This window comes from Malania oleifera, chromosome 3 (genome assembly GCF_029873635.1).
Source record: "Malania oleifera isolate guangnan ecotype guangnan chromosome 3, ASM2987363v1, whole genome shotgun sequence".
NCBI classification, from domain to species: Eukaryota; Viridiplantae; Streptophyta; class Magnoliopsida; order Santalales; family Ximeniaceae; genus Malania; species Malania oleifera.
The window spans coordinates 124,409,975-124,435,200 of record NC_080419.1 but is presented as its reverse complement, the minus strand read 5'-3'; the positions used below and the strand labels follow the sequence as shown (position 1 = coordinate 124,435,200).

The following is a 25,226-nucleotide window of genomic DNA, read 5'->3' as shown; positions in this document are numbered from 1 at the left end:
GTCCTTTTTCCAACGCAAGGACAGTATTTGAATGAATAGTAAAGTTACTCCTTTATAACTGATTGATTATGAATTCAAGTCCAAGAAAACAACCTCATTGCATAAAAGTAAAAGTAAAGTATCTCTGGGCATATGACCGGGTGGTAAGGGCGAGCCTTAGAACATGCTGGTAACCCCAATAGTCCGGATTTGATTTCTGCTGCTTGCGCTGCACATCTGTGATTTACCTTCATCGTGTTGGCTGCAACAGATTAGTCTAGACCAAAAAAATGCCTAAAATACTGTTGTTAATCCAAAAAAATGAGTAAGGTTGCGAGTGCTGTAACAATCCTATCCCTGCAAAGTGGAGAGCCTCAAGGCCCGAGACAAGAAAAAGCAAAGATCATGAGTCGCACCATTTAAGAGCTGCCCAAAATCCTACCCCTGAAGTGATCATATGCTCTGTTCCCCAAAAAACAGACTCATAAATCTGAGCAGTTCACAACTATTTGGCACAGGAGTAGGAAAGCCAACAGCAAGATTCCAACGCATTTGTTTTCCATATTTACTGTTGAAATCTTTTTCTCCTAGGTGCTGAACATATAAAAAGTGAAATTCATATTTACTGTTGAAGAATCTTGCGAGGATGAGTGAAAAAAAAAAAGGCATTACCACCTGATGCTGGATAAAGTCAGGATCAATGGGAGACATTAGGACCTGATGCTGGATAGAAACCAAATCACCATGATGAAAAGGAGAAAAAGACAATGATGATGGATAGAAACCAAATCACTATGAGAAAAGAAGAAAACGACAATCTTCCCTTTTCAGAACTGCTTTAATTTGTGTAGTTTCAATAAACAAATTCCAAGAGGAAAAAAAAAAATTAAAAAGACATCATTCACCTTCAAATCAGATGCTTCTCTCTTTTTCGTTTTCCTGGTATCCAACCATCGAACGCTTTTCTTCATAATCATTAATCAATAATGACAACCTATACCTCAGATCAGTCAGACCCATTTAGGATATATGTACATAAATTAGAAGAGCCAGCTCACTGTAACCACTTGGCAGTTAAGTGGCCAACACCATGTTTCTGTACTGCACATCCAAATTTCTTAAACTGGAACTTGGGATTCCAGAATGCAGATTAGCCAAAGTCATCGTCTCACCTTTGCTTCTGTTGCTTCACTTATTGGTAAAGATTGTGATCCTCCACCAAGTGCAGCAGCAGCAGATTCAACGTGTGTAAGAAGATACTCATAAATCTTTTTCCTCAGCCTGTCGATTGTTTCAGCTGAAATGCGAGGTGTTTCTCCTTCATCCTTGCTTGATCCAATCTTGTCTAACCAGTCATTAACACTCTTGAGCTGAGTCAACATGCTTGCTATTTGGCCATTATCCGACAAAGCCGATGCATCGGTATCAGCATCCAAGAACCTCTCCACAAATCCCAAGAACCAGTCCTGAGACTCCATCAGTAAAGTTTCAGCCAAGTCAACTGCCTCATCAAGACCACTTCCTCTAATCCACTCTAATGGGTGTGGAGCTCGTGACTTCTGACTCATGGCGAGCCCATCCCCTACTCGCCGCGGAGTACCAGGCACAACGGGCTTAGAGACAACTGTCTGCCGTGTTTTAGGTTGGGTTTTCGTCGATCCATTCTTGGTGGAATTTTCAAGGACTAATATGGGTTGATTTTTTCCAGGAATGCTCTTTTGACCTTGAGCTGGAGTTGAAACTGCGCCCGCAGTTGAGACAGGCTGTTTGCCAAATACAGTGAAGGATGACAGACTCGTGGCTAGTGCAGCATGGACCCAATAAGCAGCTTGTTTTCGTCTATCTGATGAGACCTTTAGTGCTTCTTCAGAAGGGCCTCCCTCATGATCTGGAGATGAATAAACTGGAACTGTTTTAGATAGAGAATCGGCAGTTAAGAGAGCACTATTCAAGCTGGCATGAAGGGTCAAGAACTGCTCCACTGCAGGCTGTGGATTATCTTCCTTTGCAGAGGAACATAGATCTGCATAAAGGCTGCAAGAATAAAAAATATATAATTCAACACAAAGACGTGGAATATTAACTCACACAGGGACATGGATAGTCAAGAAGGAATGAGCTTCTGCCAGAACAGATGGAATGATAATTGGATTGTCAAAAGGTTCTAGATTTTCAACTTCTTTATTGAGCCAATGGAACTCCAATTAAACCCTCATAATTCAACATCCCATGGATATCGCATGCCAATCCAAGGATAACAAAACTGCTTGAACACAATTAAGTGGCAACATATGCCTCTTTTTGCACAAAGATGCATAAAGAGGCACCTAATTTTGTTTCATTCTCACGTGAATTTGTTCCAGGTCCATCAAAATCATTCTACTATTTTTAAAATACCCTACCTAATTTCTGCTAAGTACCATATTCCCACAGTTCCAATGCCTAAAAGATCTTCATACCAAGTTAGTGCCCAACGGTGCTTATGCATAGAATTTTTGTTTTAGCTACTGCTGTGGCTGCAAGTTGAGGACAATAAAACAATCATTCTTCTATTTGCACTAGTATATTTGAGAATTGAAAAGCCTTTTTGTGTACTGCAAGAGTTATGAACTACATGTCAATCTTAGTTGTATTGTATTGTCAACCCATGAGTAGTGACAATAACAGATGCTGGGCAGAAAGCTGAACATTAGATAGATTAATTTGACCCTCCTCGGAGGCCAATTCAAAACATAGGCGTTTTATTTAATTAGCATGGGTTTATTTGTAATTTCGTTTTTTTTAGTCTTTCTTAGAAATTAGTATATTGGTGTATCTTAGAGGTTTTTTGAAATGAATTGAATTTGAATATACCCAAAATATTTTTTTCTCTCCTACATTCATCTTCTCTTCTTCTATCCCTCTCTTCTTTACATCAATTGATACTAAAACACTATGCACCATTTATTTTTCTCCTTTAATAATCCATGCCTTTTATTTCTCCTTCCGTCTTGGCCTTGTTTTTGCTAATCCAACAACCACCTTTCAGAAATTTTGCAAGGACAAACAGAAGATCAACTGGACAACACTACCGTGCAATTTAACTATTCATCAGCAACTCTTATTATGAACAAGAGGAAGTGAGAGACAATCACAGAGTATACTATTCTTTTCAGACACCATCTCACCATTACTTTCTCATTGCACCACTGTCAGAGCATCACTATCAGAAGATTCTAATCAGGCCATCCCCAAAATCTTGAAGCCAACCAACCAAACTCCATCACATGATGCCAACAACTCCAGCAGCAGCCACTCTTGGAACCCATCATTACCAGAGTTTTCAGGTCATAACACAGGGACCATCAAGTTCCTCACCCTCCATTCTGCCAACCCACCAACTATGATGGCTGGGAAGTCCGCACGAAGGCACCTGGGACCAACGTGGTGCTGGCAACACACGTGGTCCTTGAGTTTCCAGAATCTGACTTTGCTCCTCTTCTGACTACTACTTATTTTCACTTTTGCTTCCAAGTACAACCATCCTTGTTTTCCAGTAATCCAGTAGAAATAAGATATTGGACTCCCTTCTTTTCCTAATTTTTTTTGCCCCTTCGCAATCTAAGTTTCTTTCTTTTAATTAAAAAAAAAAACCTCACATAATCACACCAAATCCTCTTTTGTATCCACATATTTCCTAATTCACAGCTATTTTTTTTATTAAGAAAGCTGGCTTACAAAATCAAGAAACAGCAGCCAAAAAATGTTGGCAAATGCAGAACTTTATTTGGAGATGAAATAACTGGAAATCACTAATTGGGCCATATTCAATTACTGAAATGAGTCATTAATTCACATTTTGTCTTCAAACAATAAGAAATTCATTAACCCTGTGTTTGGGAGCATGGAGTTGCCTTGGATTTGGATTTGTGAAGTTTTGGACAAAACATGGAATAAAATTATGTTAAGTTTCTTCCAAATCTACAAAAATCCAAATTGGGTGCTCAAAATCAATGCTCCCAAACACAACCTGAAAGATTTTTATCAAGTCATAATAGTTAAACAGAAGCATTAATTTTTTTCCAACATTTGTCAACAGAAACACTGCTGTGAGTGAGTAGTGTGACAGGGCTTCATATGAAATACCTTAACTCATAAACAATGCAAACACTTTTTCTTCCTCTTTTCCCCTTCTATTAAGAAACGATAAAATAGGGAAAAGTGATTTGATTGCCATATTGATGAGAAGGCCAGCTGAGGAAAACAAATTTGAGCCAGCCAAAAGATATAATAAAATCAAGTTTAATACAACCTAAAGGCATTTTGTTATTATTGTCTGACAGAAAAAATAATTGAGTTTTTTTTTTTTTTTCCCTGTTACAATGGAGGCAATGCCTTGGGAGGAGAAAGACAAACCCAAGATGATATTGGGATCACACCAAGGCCCAGGTGGGTTCAAAAAGTAATTGGGATTAAAAATGACTCCTGATGTTAAATATATATATTTATACACACACACACTCACACACACACACATAAGTTATTAGAGGTAGAGTTGATAGTAATACTGTGCACAAGTGTAAACTATAACAATCAGTGTGCCTCTCCTCAGAATCAACAAAAAAGTTGGAATAGGGGAGCCGAGCTGCTGCCTGCCAGGGGCCTGACAGCAATGACGAATTGAACATATGGAGTGTCAAAACAAAATTTTGTTTTAAACCCCCAAACAGAAAAATTCATGCTAGAAATAGCAATAAAAGCTGCTTTCAAGCAAAATGCTCAATAACACTGAAATGTGATAATCTAGGTTAAATTCTCACTTGTTCCTTCTCAACACTATAAATCCTTCAGTTTTAAATGGACTAAATAGACTACATATTTGTGCAAACAATATTATTCCAAAGTTCAACTTGAATCTTAAACAAGTTGAACCCAACTTCAGAACTTCTTTTCAGAGAGAACTCAAAACATTTCCTTTCTAGAAAGGAGGAAATAAAAACAAATGCACCATAAATCAACAACTAATGTGGCCAATCAAAAAAACAATTGATATGACCTTAAACAAGTTGAATCCTGTTTCTGAATTTTTTTCAGAGTCAAACACAAACCATTTCCTTCTGAGAAAGAAGAAAATAAACATAAAATGAAGCATAAATCAAAAACTAATATGACCAATCAGAAAAACAATTAATGTGACAAAAATGGTGAAACAGCCAATAATATTTCAGCAGTTGTACCAAGTATATCCATATATGTGGCTTCTGTTCATGTATGTGGAAGTAAGTTAAAAATATTTCCTTTTGAGAAAGAAGAAAATAAACATAAAATGAAGCATAAATCAAATACCAATATGACCAATCAGAAAAACAATTAATGTGACAAAAATAGTGAAACAGCCAATAATATTTCAGCAGTTGTACCAAGTATATCCATATATGTGGCTTCTGTTCATGTATGTTGAAGTAAGTTAATGAATTTATGATTTCCAGCTTTGACTATTGGTTCTGTATCCCTTTGGAGGACTCCATTCTGTGGAAGTGGTAATTTTGGGTATCCTAAGGAGTGATAGCTGAATATCGATTCAGCATGTGTGAATTTTATTCTGCACTTATCAAGTGATATCAGAGTGTAAGTTAAGGTTTGGGGCCATAGTTTTTATGGGGTTTAGACTTAAGAGAGACATCTGTGATTTGGAGTTGAACACCTCGAGCAACACCTTCATCATTATGAAAATCATGAAGAATAATGATGATGGTTCTGAACAAAATTCTTCTAGTACCGATGATGATGACGCCAGTCCTTTCCTTCGTGCTGCAGAACATGAATCTCACAGTTGTTCATCTTCTAGATATTTGAGTGGTTTGAGCCAGGAGGCTGAGGAGGATTTAGTCTGGCCATTGATTTTAAATGGAAAATCTACAGGAAATCTTAGTTTATTGGACTGAACCACCTAGCTACTATGAAGAGCTGGAAAGTCCATATGATGTAATTGTCAAAGCCAAATTCAATCCAATCTATATAGTAGATAATGGCAATTCTCATGGTCCAAAACAAATCAAGAAACTTAATAAAGAAGATCTCTTTAGCGATCATTCGCAGTGTGAGCATAAGGGTAATTTGTTTCTTCCTAATTCCTTTGAGATCAATCATCACTGAAAATCTTTTTGACTAGGTTCCATATGTGATTGTGTCATCTCAAGTTGGTTTCTCAAGAAGTTCATCATTGATCATTACATTGGAACAAGATGGACTGGTTGAATGAATGTGGATGAAGTTGGCAAGTTAAAAATTTCCCAACATTCTGGGCATTATTGCTTCCACTGTCCTCTACTTTTCTCCTCTCATGTTGCCTTATCTTCCATCTTTGCTGCACCATCTGTTTTTCCCTCTCCCATCTCCCATCCCATGGCTAGCCATCATAAAAGGCTCCCTCTTCTATTCTTCTCAGATTGCGCCATCTTTAGCTTCTGAAAAATGATCCACTTTTGTACTTTGGGAAAGGGTGATTGAACAAGACTATCAGAAATCAGTTTGGTTTCATGATTAGAAATAAACAACAAAAATTATGTATATCTACTAAGAAGATTAATGAAAAAGTCCAGGAAAAGGAAGACAGGTTTGCACATGGTTTTTATTGACCTAGAGAGAGCCTATTATAGGATACCTAGGGTGGGTTTTAAGAAAAGAAAAAAGAAAAAAAGAAGCATGTAACAAGTATATTGATGTCATTAGGATAGGTAACCATAGAGTTATTGTGTTAGGACAAAAGGCGAGACTGTATCCAATTACAATAGATGTACATCAAGGGTCTGCTCTAAGTCCTTATATTTTTGCATTAGTGATGGATGAAAGTTACTAGGAATATCCAAAATGAGGTTTCCATGGTGTATGTTGTTTGAAGATGTAATCTTAATTGATGAAACTAGAGGTGGAGTAAAACCTAAATTAGAATTATGGAGAGAAGATTTAGAATCTAGATGATAGGTAAGCAGAAATAATTTAGAATATATGAAATGTAATTTTAGTCATAGAAGGAATATCAGAGAAAAGATTTAACTTGATAGTCAAGAAATTAACAGCATTAGTAGATTCCTATCCCTTGGATCTATTATACAAAAGGAGAAATTGAAGATGTAACAAATAGAATTTCAAGCAAGTTGGTTCAAATGAAAAGTGCTTTGGGAGTGTTTTGTTATTGTAAAATACCCTTAAAATTAAAGGAAAGATCTATAGGATGGCTATAACACTAGATATGCTATATGAATCAGAATGGGCACCTAGTAACAACATATCCAATAAGAAAAAGTTCCAGAAATGAGAATGATAAGGTAGATGAGTGGTAGAACTTACACATCCTTGGTAAGTCCAGCACAGAACCTGCACAAAATAGGAGTAAGGGGTGGCTGAGATGGTATGTGCACTTACAATGTAAGCCAACTAATGCACCAATGAGGTCGTAAGCAGTAGAAGAGATAGGTAGATCTAGAATAACTTGGAATGAGATAGTGACTACAAGTTTAACAGCGCTCCATTTGTCTAAGAACATTGCCTAAGATCTTGTTGATTGGCCAAAAAAGATTCATGCAGCCAACCCGACCAGTGGGCCTTAAAGCCAAGTTCTAGTTGCTGTCATCTTAGTTTTGCCAACCAAACATCTAACGCCCTCAACATTCTCATTTTAGCTCTCTAATTTTTCTTGTCCAACATATAAACCACAAAGCATGTTCAAAGCAAGGGTAATCTTATAAAATTTTTCCACCATCTAATGTGTTAATAGGCGTTTGATGGTCACAAGATACTCTACAAGTGACTCTCCACTCTATGACCTTCATCCTTCAAGTTTGGCAAATGCAAGGAACAGACTCTTGCAAAAAAAAATGCATTGTAAGGCTGCATACTATAGACCCATTGTGGCCCACCCCTTTGTGGGAGCTGTATGCACTGGGCTGCTCTTATTTTTAAACTAATAAACCATGCTTACAACCATTCTTCCAATTCACAAATACAGCAAGCAACTGCGGTTGAACCAACTTTTGTCCTCCCAAGGAAAAATAGTTGGTCAAATATGCAATGCCAAATATAATTTTCAATTACATTAAAGTTCTCATGTCCTACTGATGCAAGACCAAAGAAAAAATAAAAATCAATTCCAATCAAACTTGCCCTAAATATAATATTAAGGGACCTCTTATAGGCTTAAAATGCTTGGGAAACTAAAATCCTAAATAAACTAAAATACAGCTTCCTCATATAAAAATATCCAAGGGTCCAAAGAATATGTCCCAATAATATTACCCTCAGTTAAGAAAACGAAAATATAATAAAAATTTTTAAAAACATAATTCCTTTTGTACGTTGCACCACCTATTTGCATGTATTTAGGCAGGAAAAAAAAACTCACACGATAACATGCAGATGCATATGCAATTTTCCTTCCAAAAATTTATCTTATCGGGACAGCCAGGCTTCACATGACCAACAATCAATCTACCTTATTTATGTAATTATTAGGTTTTCGTTGCATATGACCACATGAGCTTAAATTATTTTATCCGTCTCAACTGATGACAAGTAAAACTGCTCCCAAACACATTCATTTTCATATCATAGCTCTTCATTTCACCACCCCTCCATCCTCATTTCAGCTACCATATTAATGGAATGTTCCTTGCTTAGCAAACTAAAGCATAAAACATGTTTGGCCTTGTAACCATGTTATAAAGCATAAAGCATGTTTGGCCTTGCATCTATCTATATATATTTTTTTATTTCATTTAATTTAACAGGTATTTGGCAGTCAAAAGATTAGCAGCAGTTATTAATTAATTTATCCCCATCCAATTTCTCTTTTAAATCCTTTCAAAATATCCCCAACCAGCATCCCCTAGTTCTTTTGTTTGCTATGTCAATGAATCCAATAGAACAAAATAATCATGCTCAAGTAAACTAGAGCTATCAATTCTCAGCAATTTCCCATTTCAAACTGAACTTCAGTAAAGTTCTGCTCCAGCTTATCACAATTTTAGACTTCATCATTCAATATGTCAAGGCTACAGAAAAACCCTGTACCGTGCTCTTTGTCAACTGAGGATTCATCACATGTTAACATTCAGTGCCATGACTCTCATCCTTAAGATGTCACTTGGTTTGATTTACAATCAACGAAAAAAAAGGGCATCAATGCTGATTCTTGGTTGCAGTCTCATTTTCTAAAAAGATCAACTAATCTCCCCTCTTAACTGCTTTCATGCTAATAACTACCTTTATCGCATTATTTTATCTAGGTGACACTTCTTCTCCACCACCCCTTGCAGGCATGAAAACATTATCCATCCATCAAAGAGCCAAATTGTAATACAACTTAAGGCCATGCTTTGCTAAACCTACAATAAAAAGTTCACAAAACTAAATTGTCAAAATTAGTACCCTTTATAAGCTAGCCTAGTGGTAAGTGTCAGCTTGGAGCAAGCTGTCAACTTGAATGTATATAGTTTGATTGCTTTGGGATCAAATTTGCATCTATGCAGATGGCCACTTTGTTCTGTGATCAAAAGTAATAATAATAATCTGTCCAAATTATTACAATTTTAGGGTAAACTGGAACCTCAATAGAGAAGTCAAAAGAAAAATGCATAGGAACAACGGTTGTACTCAAAAAGTCCCCTTGCATCTTTAAAAGCACATTCTAATGTTCTAAAAAAAAACTAACTTGTCTGCCCTCAAATGCTCTAATGCTAGTTACAACCATATCATACATGCCCATAATCTGTAATAACATCACTATATCTAGGTGATACTTTTTCTATTCTACGGACATCATATATCATAAGGCACAGTAGTAATTAGTAAATACTGTTTAAGGACTTTCTTAATTTTTCTAAACCTATTATAAAAATTTTCCAAATGATGTTTGATAAAAAGACACTGACCTCTCCTGAGACCTCCCTTGAGGTTTCAGAAATTCCAGAGACCTCCCCTGAGATTTGCCAAGGAGACACAAACCTCCCCTTGTATTTTACAAAAAAATAATTTTTTTGAGGAGAGATTTGTATCTTTTTGACAAAACTCAAGGGAGGTCTGTGTCATTTTTGAAACCTTAGGGGAGGTCAATGGAATTTTGGAAACCTCAGGAGAAGACCCTATCTTTTGGCCAAACCTCAAGAGAGGTAAGTGTCTTTTGTCCTTATTTTTAATAAATATTAAAAAAAAAAAAAAAGCTTCAATAAGAGGGAACCAAAGGCAAACTATAGAGCAAGAGTTGAACTCAACAATCCCCATATATTCATGTAGCCAATATAAAACGTTCTAATATTCTAAAAAGTTAAATGGCCCAATATCATTATAGTCATTATGAGAAAGAACATTCCAATTTTTTTCCTAAAGAATCAAAGATTGACCATTTAAGGGCTCAACCTCAACAGTAAATGACATAGAAAGCCTATCTTTATGTTGCTAAACCTATCAAAAAAATTCCCAAAACTAAATTGTCAAAATTATTATGTTTTTTTTTGGTAAACAGGAACTTCATTAAAATAAATCAAAAACAAATTATAAGGAACAAGACTTGAACTCAACTAGTTCCTTCAAATTTATATATTTTTATTTAATGATGATCATTGCTAAAACACATGTACTAGTCCAACTTAGGGGTGAGCATAATTCGGTGAAAACCGAATTAACCGAATTAACCGGCCGAAATTGGCCGGTTCGGTTCGGGTAAAAATCCCGGTTCGGTTGGTTCGGTTATAATTTTACAAAATTTCGGTTAATTGGTTTCGGTTCGGTTCAGGGTAAAAAAATTTTGGTTAACCGATTAACCAAATTACTAATTAAATAGATTTTAAACATAATTTATGAATATAAATTTTGCTTATGCAAGTGCATTAAGGAGTTTAATTAACCTATTTGGATTCTTTGTTCTGTGGCAAAATATTATTTTCATTAATAAAATTAATAAAAAAGGTATTTAATTAAGTTGGATTTGGTTTTAAAAAAAATTTAAAATTGTATTATATTTCTAGCAATTAATTTTAAATGATTTCGGTTAAAATCGGTTAACCGAATTACAAGAATGGGCAATTCGGTCGAGGTCGGTTCGGTGTCCTTCGTCAATTCGGTCGGTTCGGTTAATGGTATTATTTAACCGAATTTTTCGGTTAATTCAGTTAATTACCCGAATTTAACCGAACCGACCGTTTGCTCACCCCTAGTCCAACTTCTTGACCCAATCTCATTCTAAATTTATTTTTATTGAAGGCCATCATCCTACAACTCCATACTTCCTAATAGTGTGCCATATTCCTGGAAGTTTACATGCCACTTAACAAAACCCCAAGCCCATAGATTTGAGAAATGGAAGCAACTAGTCAAAGTTTTACAAATGTGACCACCAAGTAAACTAATATTCTTTAAAGTATCATAAATGCAGAGACATCCTATGATTAAAAAAAAAAGAATTAAATTCATATTTTGGAAATTGATTTTCTTTGCATAACGGTACCTTAAACATCGAAGCAAACTCTCTGTAGCAGAAGCCTCTTGCATTGCCTCTATTGCAGCTGCTTGTGCAGCATCTCTATGCTTCAAAACTTCCTGAAATATGCAGATGAAAGAATATTTATGATAAAAAATAGACCGAAAAAAAAAAAAAAGCTTTTATGTTCACATATTATCCTCCCATTACCAGAGTACACTCAGTGAGCATAAAAAAAAAAATACAACATACAGTATACAAGGAGGATGGCTCTTAACCAAAAAATTGTGAATATGCCAAGACAATCAACTAGTAAAACTTCCTCTGGATGAATGTGAAAAGGCCGCCTAGCAATTTGAAAAAAAAAAGTCAATCAATCACCCCAACACAAGCTACAAGTAGAACATCTAACACATCAAAATGATGGCCTGCTAAGCAGTTACGATCTAAAAGACGTGTTGTGTTTGACTTGATAGCACTAAATCCCTGTCATTAATGAGGCTGTTTGATATTCTTGCTGCTGTGCATTTTGTGTTCTTATTTCCACAGTACAAAAATCATGTCAAGCAACACAGTCGTTCACATCATGCATTTGGCGCCCCCGGGCGACAAGGCTCTCCACTTTGCAAGGATAGGGGGTGAGTTGTCACAATGTACATAGCCTTACCCTTGCTTTTACGCAGAGAGGCTGTTTCCTTGGACTCGAGCTCATGACCAACTAGTCACACATCGTGCATAGCGAAAATTTAAAAAAAAAAAAAAAGCATAATTGTCGAACCATCTGAAATGAAAAAGTCATGTCTAAAAGTCGCCGCTACCCATTCCTCTTCCCCATAGACCCTTGCCCAAAGCTATCCAACCATTGAAGGAGGCCCCTCCTCTTCTGCCATTAACAAACTACCATTGCAGAACCTTACCTTCACCGTCATCGGAGCCCCTTAATCTTCCTGCTGACATCCACCACCCACTACCGCCACAGTACCACAGACCCTCACCCTTCTGCCATTATTGCAACCTCCTTCGCATCTGCCACCAACAACCACCACCCAGCCAGCACCACCACAAGCCCTCACCCTTCAGCCACCACCACAAGCCCTCCCCTCTGCTGCCATACCATAAGTGTGCCAATTATCAACCATCAAAGCATCCTTATTCCAGCGGCAACCACCCGCCCTCAGCCAACCCTGTACCTACAGCTTCCCTTGCACCAAAATTTAGAATTTTGATGGTCAAGGCAATTTAGAAGCATTGGAGATCTGGTGTTGCATATGATGGTCAGAAATGTGGTATCAGAAAAGTGGACAATCTCAATTGAGGGAAGAGGGAGAAGAGATAGAGAGAGTGTTCTCTGGAGTAACAAGAAAACACACTCGGTGCTTTTAATTTTATTTTTATTTTAGTTTCAAATTCTTTTCTTTTTCAACTAGGTATTTTATCAAATGAGTTTTCAATTTTAGGAGCACAACAAAATCAATTTCCAATATTCAGGATTTGGTTTTCACGACTAGTTTTTAGTTTTTGTTAGCATAGCTTTTCACAGTGATACTAAATAACCCGTTAAGCTGAATGAAATTCTCAACATCACAATATCGCCATATATGGAGAGAAAAAGCAATAAAGAATTTTGGGCAAACACAATTTGACAGGTAAGTGAAAGTTCGAGGAATTATCTAAATAACCAGTGACATTGCCAAGACCTAATAAAGCCAACCTTTCCAAGCTTTGCAAGAGAAGATGGGAGGGAAGCCCATGAAACACTTCCATCTGTTATTCTCCTGTTAGTGGGGAAAATCTTGACCAAGTCTCCTGGGAATCCACTATTAGCAACCTCTCCTGATAATTTATTTCCAGCAGAAGTTCTTTGCTTATTGGACTTCCTGAGATCATCCAATGTTCCATTTGCAGTAACTTTCTTTGAAGACATCTGAACCTTAATCTCCTCCTTGGAAGACTTTGCAGGTAACTGAACTTTATTCTCCTCTTTAGGCGGCAACCTGTCATTTGTTGATTGATTTTTCCTAGGAACCTGGGCAAAGAAAATTTAGTTAGGTAAAGAAAGTTTTTTCCATTGTTCTAAGCAATGTTTTAAAAGGAAAAGTCATAAGGCGAGGCATTTTAATCCTTAGGAGGTGAGGCATAAGCCTTAAGACTTTGGGGCTTGAGAATTTGTCTTTAAGATAAAAATATGTGAATAAATTATACATATTCTAAAAGTAAGGAAACATTTAAGAAAACCACAAATATAATGTAAAAAATAAAAATTAAATATCTTTTGCAAACTTCTTGTCGTCCATTCAAAAATTTCTAACTTGAACACATGACATAAATCATGACAAGAGATAGCTATACTATTACAAAGTTCAAACTATTTTCATGATATAAAATTCAACTCTCAGTTCTTTGGGAAAGGTTGAGGTTCAAGAGTTTTAGAAATCAACTCATATTATGACATTCCTTTTATACAAATATGTAGTTAAAATTTTTTAACCAATTCTAACATGAGAATTACACACCCAAAATGCATAAGCCTCAACTAAAAAGGCACAAGAGGCATGTCTTCTGTGAAAATGCTTAAGCCTAAACATGTAATGCTTTAGCCTTTTTGGAATTTGGTATTTTAGATTGAGCCTTAAGGCATTTTAGGCATGCATTGCCTTAAGGCGAGCCTCAGTTGAGCCGTTTAAAACACTGGTTCTAAGCAGAAACTCAGGACGATGTAAAACAAATTCCTCTTCCAAGAGCTGAAAAAAAATTCAACGAGAAACCTTATGCAAAACTAAGACAAAAGAAGGGGATAAAGCAATAGAGCAAAATTATGAAATGAGAAGAGACAAAAAAATCCAGACATAAGAGATAAAGTCGCCAAGAGGAAATCTGCAGTAACAAGTGAGAAACTTAACAAAATTAAGACCTAAGAAGAGATGAAGCAAAGTCCAGACATAAGGGATAAATTCACCAAGAGAAACCCGCCCAATAAACAAATTTCACAAGAAAAAGCTGAGCTATAACAACATAAGCCAAAGACAGATAAAGGGAACGCCTATTCTCACCCACCCATAATCTAAAATTTTGAAAACTAGCTGAAGTTAGGCTAACTTGGATACAATTCAACAAGAACCACTTCAGTTCCTTTATTCATCTATTTATAAAACTGGAGATTAAAGACATCTAAAAGGCCACAGAAACAGTACAACTTACTAAAAAACTCCGAGCTTCCGGCTTCTCATGCTTCTCAGCCCTCAATTTTGAAGTTCCTTTATTCTTTACCTCCATATTCCCTTCCCAGCTCTTTCTCAAAGCTTTAGCCCCAAAATCAATCCCCTGAACCAAATTTTTGATTGAGGCGCCCACCAGCACCCTCTTAGAACTCGGACTCACCGAACGAACAGCAGCAGGCAATCCCAATTTAGGTGTTGTCTTATCCAATCCTTTGATCTTTGCCTGCTGCTTGATCCCACTTGCAAATTTTTCAAAAGAAGTGGGCAACGAATAGCAACTTGTCGGAGATGAAGGGATTGACCGTGTACTCGAAGACTTTGCTTTCATTAAAGATTCTTTCTTCTCTACTACATTCACAGTCAGTTTTGACGATTGAGACTTTGATCTACCAAGCAATGCCAGATTCTTATCCAGTTGTTCGTCCTTAGAACTACTACCATTAAGTTTTGCTGAAACAGATTTCTCCTTCTTTGCCCCAGCAAGATTATTGCTCAATGCCTTTGAACTTGAAGTGGATTTTGCATTCTCCGCTGTTTTTGATCTTGAAGAAGAATTTTCAAGGAACCCAAGAGAATGTGTGGCAACAAGATCCTCCGGGGTTCCAACACAGGCATGTCGGCCCGGGACGGGCCTCACCCCGCGGAGAATTGGGACAGGGGAGGCTGCTTCGACCCGCTCGACATGTATGAACTGACCCAATTGAATCTTATCACTAAGAATGAGATCATCATGCTCATCAGGTAGAGAGACATAAGTGGCGTGAGAAGAATCTGATACCTTAAGGTAAAACCCCTGATTTGGGAAAAGATCACCACCTGCTAGTGCAGGAACTATACTCACAACTTGCAATAGAGACGACCGATACTCACCAGCAATCTTTACATCTGTGTTCATGTGCTGCAGAAGCTTCAGAAGAACGCCAGGAACAAGAGCGGCCATCCTTGAGACCTTCAATATGCATTACTCTGAAAACCCACGAGGAGAAAGCAAGATTATCTCTTGCAACATGGAAAATTTCTCGGATAACCCAGCAAGAGAAAGCAATATTAACTGTTGGAACTCAACAGATCTCGCCTAAATTGTTGCAACTGAAGCGTTTTTCTCAAAACCCCAGATTAAAAGGAAATCTAGGAGTATTTGAACGGTTGCAGCGAGAGGAATAAGGCTCCCATTTCGAACAATAGATTTCAAAAACAGCATTAATCAAGCAAAACGAACGAAACAGAAATAAATGCAACACTCAACTAGTCATCCTAAGAGCTTTCTAAGCTTTGATATAAAGAATGGCGCGCAAAGGAAAAGGGGGAAAAAGCTTAAACAAATCAAAAAGAAGACACACTCACCGACTGAGAAGAGAGAGGAGGCATCAATCGGTAGGTTGAGTACCCGGATTGTGATTGATGGAGGAGAATAAAAAAATCAGGAAATTCAACAATGCTCAGATCCGAAAAAAATACAATATTTGACAGTTTGTGCAGAGGGAGATAAAGGGATTACGCTTTAAACCCAGCTGAGATATGTTCTCAATAAAAGGTTAAATCATTGGTACAACAAGAAACAGGAAAAGAGCAAATCGTTCAGGAATCAGACTAAAAGGTTCGAGCTTTTGGCACTCAGGGTGTGGAAATTTGAGAATCAAACAGGACACCCTTCAGCAAATTTCCGGCATTCGACAAAAAATACGGATATGAAGCAGCAATCTTAGGCAAAACCCAGATGGGAAAAACTACAAATTGTGGATTCCAAGACAGAGGAAGCGTTGATTGATCGCTAAGCAAAATCCAAGGGGCAGAGGACCAGCTTCTAATAGAGGTGCTCTTCAGAAGAAGAAAAAGAAGAAGAGGGCTGAGAAGAGATGAATCTGCAAAAATCAATAAAGGTGAGAGAAAAAATTGGCGCCATGCTTCTTGGTGATACACCGAGGTGTCAGAACTCATAAGCTGACACAGATACAGGTAAAGAATAGATGGAACACTGACCCACCTCTGGTAATGATCTCAGAACACGCAGTACTGCGAGAGAGAGAGAGAGAGAGAGACGAGGAAGAGTTTGGATGCTGTGCCAATGAATGAAGCAAGCAACCGGAAATCACAGCAAATGGGTTGAGGTGATTGCAAAAACTGGGGAAAGAATCTTTACAGCGAACAAAAGTTTATTGTTAAGCTGTTTGTTTATTTGTATTTATGGAGATTCTACGTAAGGTGGAGGGTTTTTGCGAAAATTCACATTATTTTAATGAATTAAATTAAAAGGAAAATGCAAATGGGTGCATGTGCAGGGAAATGGAGTGTCGGCTGCCGCCTGCCTGCAACTGCGACGGCCCCTCCCCTGCCATTACTGGCGGTAGAACTTCCTTCTCATCCCCTGTGAAATCAAATCCCAATTCCCAACTAGTAATTTCCTGAAAGCAATTTTTTTGCTCTCAAAAAGTGAAACATGTATTTAGACGACAGTCTCTGATTGCATTTTAATTTTCATTAAATCAAATTCCAACTTGCCATTTCTTGAAAGCATTTTTTCGGCTCTCAAAAAGTGAATTATAAATGTAAATTGCAACAAGTCTCTTATTGCACTTTAATTTTCATGATCTTACTTTTAATGTTAAGCCTTTTAAATTTATAAACCTGCTGTTTAATTCACTGATAACTGTTTGTACATTTAACACATTCCTGACTCAGAGCTTATAAATTATTATTATTATTATAAAAAGCCAAAACTTTCTCTCTCTCTTTTTTTTTTTTTTCTTTTTATGCTTTGATTTGGATTTTAGATTAGAACTATTATGCAGCTTAAAGGGTTAAATTTTTTTATTTTTAAGATTTTGTCCATTAAATGAATGTTTATTTTTTAAGTTTAACGATTAAGAATTATGTTATATTTTGGTTAAAAGAGTAGGGTCAATTGATGTTATTATAAAAGTTATGAAAATTAAAAACAAATTAAAACTATAAATTAACGATAGTTAAATATTTTTAAAATTAAAACAGATTAAAAATTAATAGAATTCATCACAATTAAAGAATATGATTAAAATGATAAACATGTAAAAAAGTATATTATAAATTATTATAAAATTAAAAATTATTATAATTTTTAATTTAATTATTATGTTTTTAAATTTTATTATGTGTTTTTTAAGAATAATTTTATTGCGCATAACAATTAAAAGTGATAAACAGTAATTTTTTAAAATGATTTATTTTAAAATTTAAAATTCTATTTTATTTATATTTTAAACTTAGATGGCCGTTTAATTTACTTAGATAAAAAATCAATAAAATATTTGATTTTTTAAAATATTAATTAAAATAGATACTTTTTTTTTTCAAAAGTAATAGTCTAGGAATAAAGGACAATAGCCGTATGAGTAAAAATAACATCATTTGACAAAAAAAAATTATCAATTTTCACTAGTAATGAAAAAGATTGTATGCATAAAATAATTAAAATATATATTTATTTACTTAGTTATAAAATTTTTATTAATGTATTAATCCATGATCAAGTGAAAATTTTTTTTTAATCATAAATTCGTTAAAAGAGGAGGACTATTTCAAAATAATTTGAATAAAATAAAAATTAAAAACTATCATATTAATTTCTTTTAAAAAAATATATAGAACAATGTAATAGTAATTGTATACTCATTCGAGTGATTTCTACTTAATCTCATATATTTTTTAAGTTGTGTGCATGAGTATGCTTCAAATTAAAGAAAGTAACTTATAACTACCTCATAACACACATATTTCATCTTTTCTTACCTTATTTGCGTGAATACTAAAAAACTTTTATAATGCATTAAGGCTTTTTTTTGTAGGGACACGAACTCAAGAAATAAAAGAAAAGTATATAAAAGAAAGGATAAATAAATGAAAAGAAAAATGAAAGAAAACAAAAAAGAAATGGGCTTGGAATAGGCCAAACCATGGACGGTTTGAGGAGTTTCAGTAAAACCGTTGACGGTTTCATAAGGGTATGATTTGACAAGACCAAACCGTTGACGGTTCCAAAAATTTCAAGAAAATGTCGACGGTTACAACTATCAAGAGCGTGTAAACTAGATCACAAGGCCAAACTGTCGACTGTTTCAAGAAAACCGTCGACAATTTTGTGCGAGGTAGCTTGCTTATAAATAAAAGTTAGGTTATTTCTTTTTAGAAATTTCATATTCTCTCTCTCTCTCTCTCTCTAAAGCTAGGGTTATGGAATTGTCTCTCTCTCTCTCTAAAGCTAGGGTTCTGGAATTCTCTCTCTCTCTCTCTCTCTCTCTCTCATCCCTCATGTGTCTCTCTTTCTCCTAAGGCCATCCAGAGTCCGCTCTCGCCCTTCAATCATTTCTCTCCTCTCTCGGCTTGCTAGATTTCTCTTCGCGACAAGTTTCCGAAAGCTAGGATTTTGTTTTCCGAAAGTTTCAAACATATTTTCAAGAACAGGTAAAGGGAATAGATTATGTTAGCTTTTATTCTGAAAATGAACCAATTAAACTACAGTATATGAATATATAATTATTATGATAGTTGTATTTCAAAATCCAACTGGTTAAAGTTAAGTAAAAGCAAAGGGAATAGATTATATCATGTTATTTTGGAAACTAAACCATTTAAAATGGAGTGTGTGATTACAGGAATACTATGAATGATTTTCATAATGAAACGGGTATATGAAATGAGGGTTTTGGTATTATACTGGTATTTTGGAAAAATATAAAGTGAATAGGGTTGATTATTTCCATTTTCATTAGAAATATATCTTTATTGAATTAAAATGGGGAGATGATCATACCCATATTTTCAGCAGAATATACAAATATATTATGATATCCTTTACTCTGGTTAATTTATGAAAGTATGAATTAATATCCAAATCGTGTGGCATGAGATTAATTTATGTTATGAAGTCTATGGTAATTTTTATGATGTTGTACTAGAAATGTATAGTATTATGTTGATTTTACTGGAATTGTTAAAAAGAATCTACAAATAATGAAATGATAAATGGTACGGTAGTGTACGGACCACATAAATGATAAATGATAAATGATTACAGTGAAAGCTCTATACCGAAACTACTAGAGGAAGTATAGTGCAGCCACAATGTTGGGTGAAAGTGTTGGTATGGAATAGTCGACTTGGCCAAAGAATAGTAGTGTTCCCTCCTTGTATACGCGGGTCAACATAGGATTGTATCCTCCCAGTATATATACAGGTCATCATGAGGATGTACCCTCTTATATACGGATCAACATGGGGTTGGCAAGTCGTACTTATAGACAGGACTTAATTGACTTAACTTTGGATTGATCACCTGGGCTGAGTCCAACCTTCGGGTTGCACAACCTGATCATGCGGGGTGAACATGTGATGTTACATGATTGCCAAACAGAAAGGTTCTTCTATGAAAGAGACCAAAGCAAAGAGGGTGCGAAGAAAACTACATCGTCTAAGGGAAGCCCAGAAGCCAGAAGCGAAGGCTATCCACAACGAAGCGACTAACCTTCTTACTAGCAATTAAAGGGAATGACATGGCAAAACCTTTAGCTCAATCAAGCAATCAAAGTCAAATGCCCCATGCTAGCATTTGACCAACTTGCCTATTCATGCATCCGTAAAGAGTACAAAGTAACCTCTGTTCTTCCAGCTTGAGAGGTCCTTCGTGTACGTAAAGAAAAAGTACACGAGGTATGTTATGAATGGAATGAAAGTATATGGTAGAATTATATTATGAATGAAATGAAAAGTATGTTTACCTATTTATATAGGCGTGAGTTACAGTTTTAAATGCAGTTTTTCTTAAAGTTGCAGTAAAGGTTATATTTTGTTTACACAAAAACTCATATTAGCCATACACTAACGATAATTTATTCCTTCTTACTGAGAGGTGTCTCACCCCAATGAATATTAAATTTTTTAGGACTTGTAGGAGATCGAGTTTAGGAAGCTTTTGGAAGAGTTTAGTTTTTGTAGCTATGAGTGGTTGTAAGATATGGAACTTTTATGTTTGTTTTTTTTAAATCATTTAATTGCAATAACGCTATTTAAAGATGTTTATGTTGGTGATGGTATAGAACTCTGGCATACATTTGAGTTTCAAATGGTTTCCGCAGCTTTTATTGATAATTGTGGTATCAGAGACTATAGTATAGAGAAATAACACCCTGGACCCTACTTTCAGGTTCGGGGGCGTTACATTATTGATTAAATATTCAGGTTCTCATAATTAAATGGTTAAGACTCAAGCCTTATGAGTTATGAATTTCCATTTAAGATAATACCCCCAATATTTGTGTAGTGACCCTAAAAAAAAAATAAAAAAAAATTATTTAAAAATAAAAAAATAAAAAAATTATTATTAAAAAATTAAAATTAAAATTTTAAAAAATAATAAATTAATTAATTAAATTATTATTAATTAAATAATATAATGTAATAATATAATATTATAAAGACATATATATATATATATATATATATATATATATAAAGTATATCCTGAAGGATGAATCCTTCAGGAAGAATAAACGCAGAGCAGAGCAGAGGCAGATGCGTACTCCTCGTCCTCTCTTTCCCACTCTCCTCTACCACGTCTCCGATATTCGGTCGATCAAAAATCCGAAAATACCGTTAAGCTCTACTCGTCGCCATCAACACTTCTACTGGAGCGGATCTGCCGTGGGAACTTGCAAAATGGATCTGTTTATCATAAAGAGATTCATTGTTCTTGACCCTGCTTCACCTTAATTGTTATTTGAACAAGTAAAAGTTATGTTTTGGTCCAAGTGGGGATAGCATTTCTCTTCTGCATGTCTATGGAGTTTTTAAAAATCCAAACATCTTAGAGATAGATAGAGAGGTAGGAATTTATCGAACGAACTGCACTCATTTGTTTATTATACGTTAATCGATACAAATTGTGACCCCGATCTCGCGACTATTTCAATTATGGCGAACAATGATGCTATAGCTTCAATCCGATTAATTCTTAACAAATTAGTATTCGCAATTTGTGAAGGTTATTCTAGCTATATAATAAATTTGTGTAGGCATATCTCATGGGGTAAGGTCAAATCTCAAACTTATCTCAATTTCTCTTAAACCATAAGTCTAATTAACGAACGAAAATTACTAGGAGACTCGTGGGGAGATTATTTACAATCTAGTCAGAGTGAGTTTTCGAATTGGAGCTCTGGGGTACCAATCCTAAATCGGGGGTAAGTTTGATAACTTAGGCTTTTATTAGGCTATTTAGGGTATTCAAAATTTAGGAAAATTTTCTGAAAAGTTACTCTAAGAATTATGATGAATAATATAGTGAAATTTGAATTTTAGGGTTCAGGGCTTTTTGAACACCTAGGGCGTAGGCCGAGGTGTTAGCAGACTTTTTTCAAGAATCAGGTAAGGGAATTAAGTTAAATCAGTAATTTTATGAAATTTGAATAAATTAAATTGTTATGTTTATATAAATATATTTATTTATTCATTTGAGAATTTAAAAGCTATTTTGGAAACCAACTGTTCAAAAATGGATTTTACAAACCTAGAATATATGGTATGGTATTTTTGAATAAAATGAACGGTGGAAAGCTTGTTTGTTTATATGGATTTGTTAAAATGTGGAAAATCGTGTGGCAGATGATTTAATTTGTATGAATTATTGTATATCTAGATTTGGGGTTTTGAAATACTGAATTGTCTGTGAAATACTGAATTGGTTGAGAAATACTAGAAATTCTTGTAAAAATATTGGAATTGTTTATGAAATGCAGGTGTTTGAATTAATGGCTAGTGGCCGGATATTGTTTGATTGGCTAAGGGTCAAGATTATTATTTGACGGCCAAGGGTCGATTTTTAATTAATGGCTATGTACCGAATTGTATTTTTGTGACCGGGGGCCAGGTTTTTGGAATAACATGAAATATATGTGAATTAATGTTTTAAATGGTGATTTTTATTATCTAAATTGCATGATATGCTTTAGGAACCCTGGGGACTAGTGTATTGTGAGATCGATACCGTTGCTAGTTAGACCATGTGCGTAGTGACCCGAAGAATAATAGTATTTAAATAATAAAGAGAGAGAGAAATGAAAATAGTAACAGAAGGAGACAGCCAACCTCGTCGACAAAACGCGAAGCATTCATCGACGACATTGCATTTTGGAGGTAAAATTTTCAAGAAAATTTTCCACGCCTCGTTGACGAGTACAGGGATTTCGTCGACGAGGGTACTTCAAGATCTCATTGACGAGGTCTCGTCTCGTTGACAAGAAGATACCGAGAATGATTTTTAAGAAGTCTGAAATTCGTTGACGAAGGTGCAGGTTCGTTGACGAACTTCCTACAGGACTCGTCGACGAATCCCGCAGTATAAATAGTGCTTAAACTCTGTTTTTACGCAGAATTTTAGCACAGACTCTCTCTCTCTTCTCTTCTACGGCCTCTCCCTCTTCTCTCTTCGATTCCAGCCCCGTTGTTCGCCGAATTGACGATCTGAGGTCACCATAACGCTCCTGGCGGAGTTTTCTTCAAGTCTATTGGAGTGGAACGTTGGTGGAACGAAGTCGGAATTCATCCCAAATTTAGGGTAAGGTCTTTTATTTGGAATTTGGGTTTCCGACAGTTGTAAGAAATATAATAGATATAGAAATAGTAATGTTTTGTTATGAGATTTATCATTTTCAGGGTGTTGAGTGGAGAACCCTGCGGGTGTAGGACCCGTTATAGTAGGAGGGTTTTAGCATAAATCAGGTAAAGGAAATATGCTATGCTAGGTTATTTGAGTATGATTTCAGTATAAAATTATAAATGTTCCACCAGAGTATTATTCACAGTAGATACTTATATAGTTTATCAAGTATGATTAATATGTTTTAAAATTACTGTGTGGCTTGAGAATATAGATATAGTATAGAAACATGTTTTACAGTATTTTTCAAAGATGTGTTTTACATAATATATAGACAGTAAATGTATTTTGCTATAATTATAGAAATAACATGATTATACAGTTTTACAGTACCATGACATACAGATTTACAGTTTATTACAGAAACACGATTGATATAGATACAATTTTCTATAGTGTCATGGTTTATACAGTTATTACAAAATCATGGTAAAACAGATAGTTGTATATAGAGATGTATTATATAATATCAGACCCTATTGGACCATACAGTTACAGAGCACAGTATCGTAGCTACATACAGTATATAGAGTGTAACCACCTGTTTAGATAATACGTGGTATAAAGGTCGATCGCATCGAACCCACGAGTGGACAGGCTCCCCATCAGATATGGGTAGAGGAGGGCTGATCAGACTTATGGAGTATAGTGATCTATTCCTAGTTGGCTAGCCAGGGTAAATCTCGCCTACGGGCCGCACAACCCTATCATGAGGGGTTAAATCATGACACATAGTTATTCATAGGGAAGATTTTAGTTATTACTATGTTTATATAGATTTACAGAGACAGAAAATATATATATTTATTAGAAGTATTTTGAGTAGAAGCCTAAAGTATAAAAATGTTAAGCAACAGATAAAAGATGATGATTTATATTACTGGTATTGTACTTTACATATTCAGTGATACATGATTATATAGTAATAAATTTTCACAGTATTGTAACTCATTTTCCACACACTAGCAATAGTATATTTCGTCTTACTGAGCGTTGGCTCATCCCAATTAATTTAATATTTTTTAGATGATCCAGGTAGGTGAGTAGATCAGACTCGCAGGTAAAGGGACTTCAGTACTGCTCTATCAGTAGAGAGTGAGTAATTGTTTTGGAGTATTTCTGTATAGCCCTAGCTAGTCGTGGGTATTTTGGGGAAAAACCATATATGTATATATTGGGAAACATTTTAGCACTCCGGTATTGTATATAATTACATATGATTATGTTTATTTGATTTCTGCTTCTCGCTACTTAGATTGATGATTGGGTTTAATCTAGTGTGGTATCAGAGCATTTTAAATACTATAGTATATATATATAAAAAAAACCCCAATTAAATGGTAGTTCGTTACAATGTGTACCCACACTGTCTAGATAGAAGTGTAGGGGGTCCAGTCGACTGCCTGCGTGAGGTTGAAGTAAGGGTGTCGGACCTGCAGCTTTGTTGTAGATGCATGCAGATGTGTTTACAGAGGATGTTGTTTTTGACTTTGTTTGGACTGATCACCCAAACTTAGTCCAGCTTTCAGGCCGCACAACCTGTGCCATGGGGAAGTAAATGACGTATTTGTTACAGGGAGTGTCTTATATGCATATCGGTTAATTTATGTGAATACGGTTAATTAATAAAATAATTTTGAGGGTTTACTGAGAAAGGTGAGTGCCCTGGTAGCAGTAATAGTACTAGAGTAGAGGAAAACTACTTGTATGGGCGGGTATTCTTCCCTATCATCGGCTAATTGTGTGTGTGAATGTAAAATAAAAATATTTTCATAAATGTGTTTATCTATTTAGTGAACTGGTTATTTTCTGTACACTAAATGCATGTTGGTCACACACTGACATTAACTTAGTCTTTCCCTTACTAAGTTGTGCCTCACCCGTACTTTAC

The 25,226-nt window shown here is 35.5% G+C and overlaps 1 protein-coding gene across 2 annotated transcripts; it reads right to left on the bottom strand.

Moving 5' to 3' along the window:
* Positions 1-750: 750 nt before the first annotated feature.
* Positions 751-17,004, bottom strand: LOC131150959 (uncharacterized). Of its 2 annotated transcripts, none has more exons than XM_058102071.1 (5): positions 16,634-17,004; positions 14,630-15,615; positions 13,143-13,457; positions 11,459-11,550; positions 751-2,013 (listed from the first exon to the last, which is right to left on the bottom strand). In XM_058102071.1, the coding sequence occupies exons 2-5, from the start codon at positions 15,587-15,589 to the stop codon at positions 1,140-1,142; spliced, it is 2,241 nt and encodes a 746-aa protein (XP_057958054.1). In that variant the 5' UTR covers positions 15,590-15,615; positions 16,634-17,004; the 3' UTR covers positions 751-1,139. The 2 variants fall into 2 exon arrangements, with proteins under 2 accessions (XP_057958054.1, XP_057958053.1); XM_058102070.1 differs by having other exon boundaries at positions 15,994-16,801.
* Between the last annotated feature and the right edge of the window lie 8,222 nt (positions 17,005-25,226).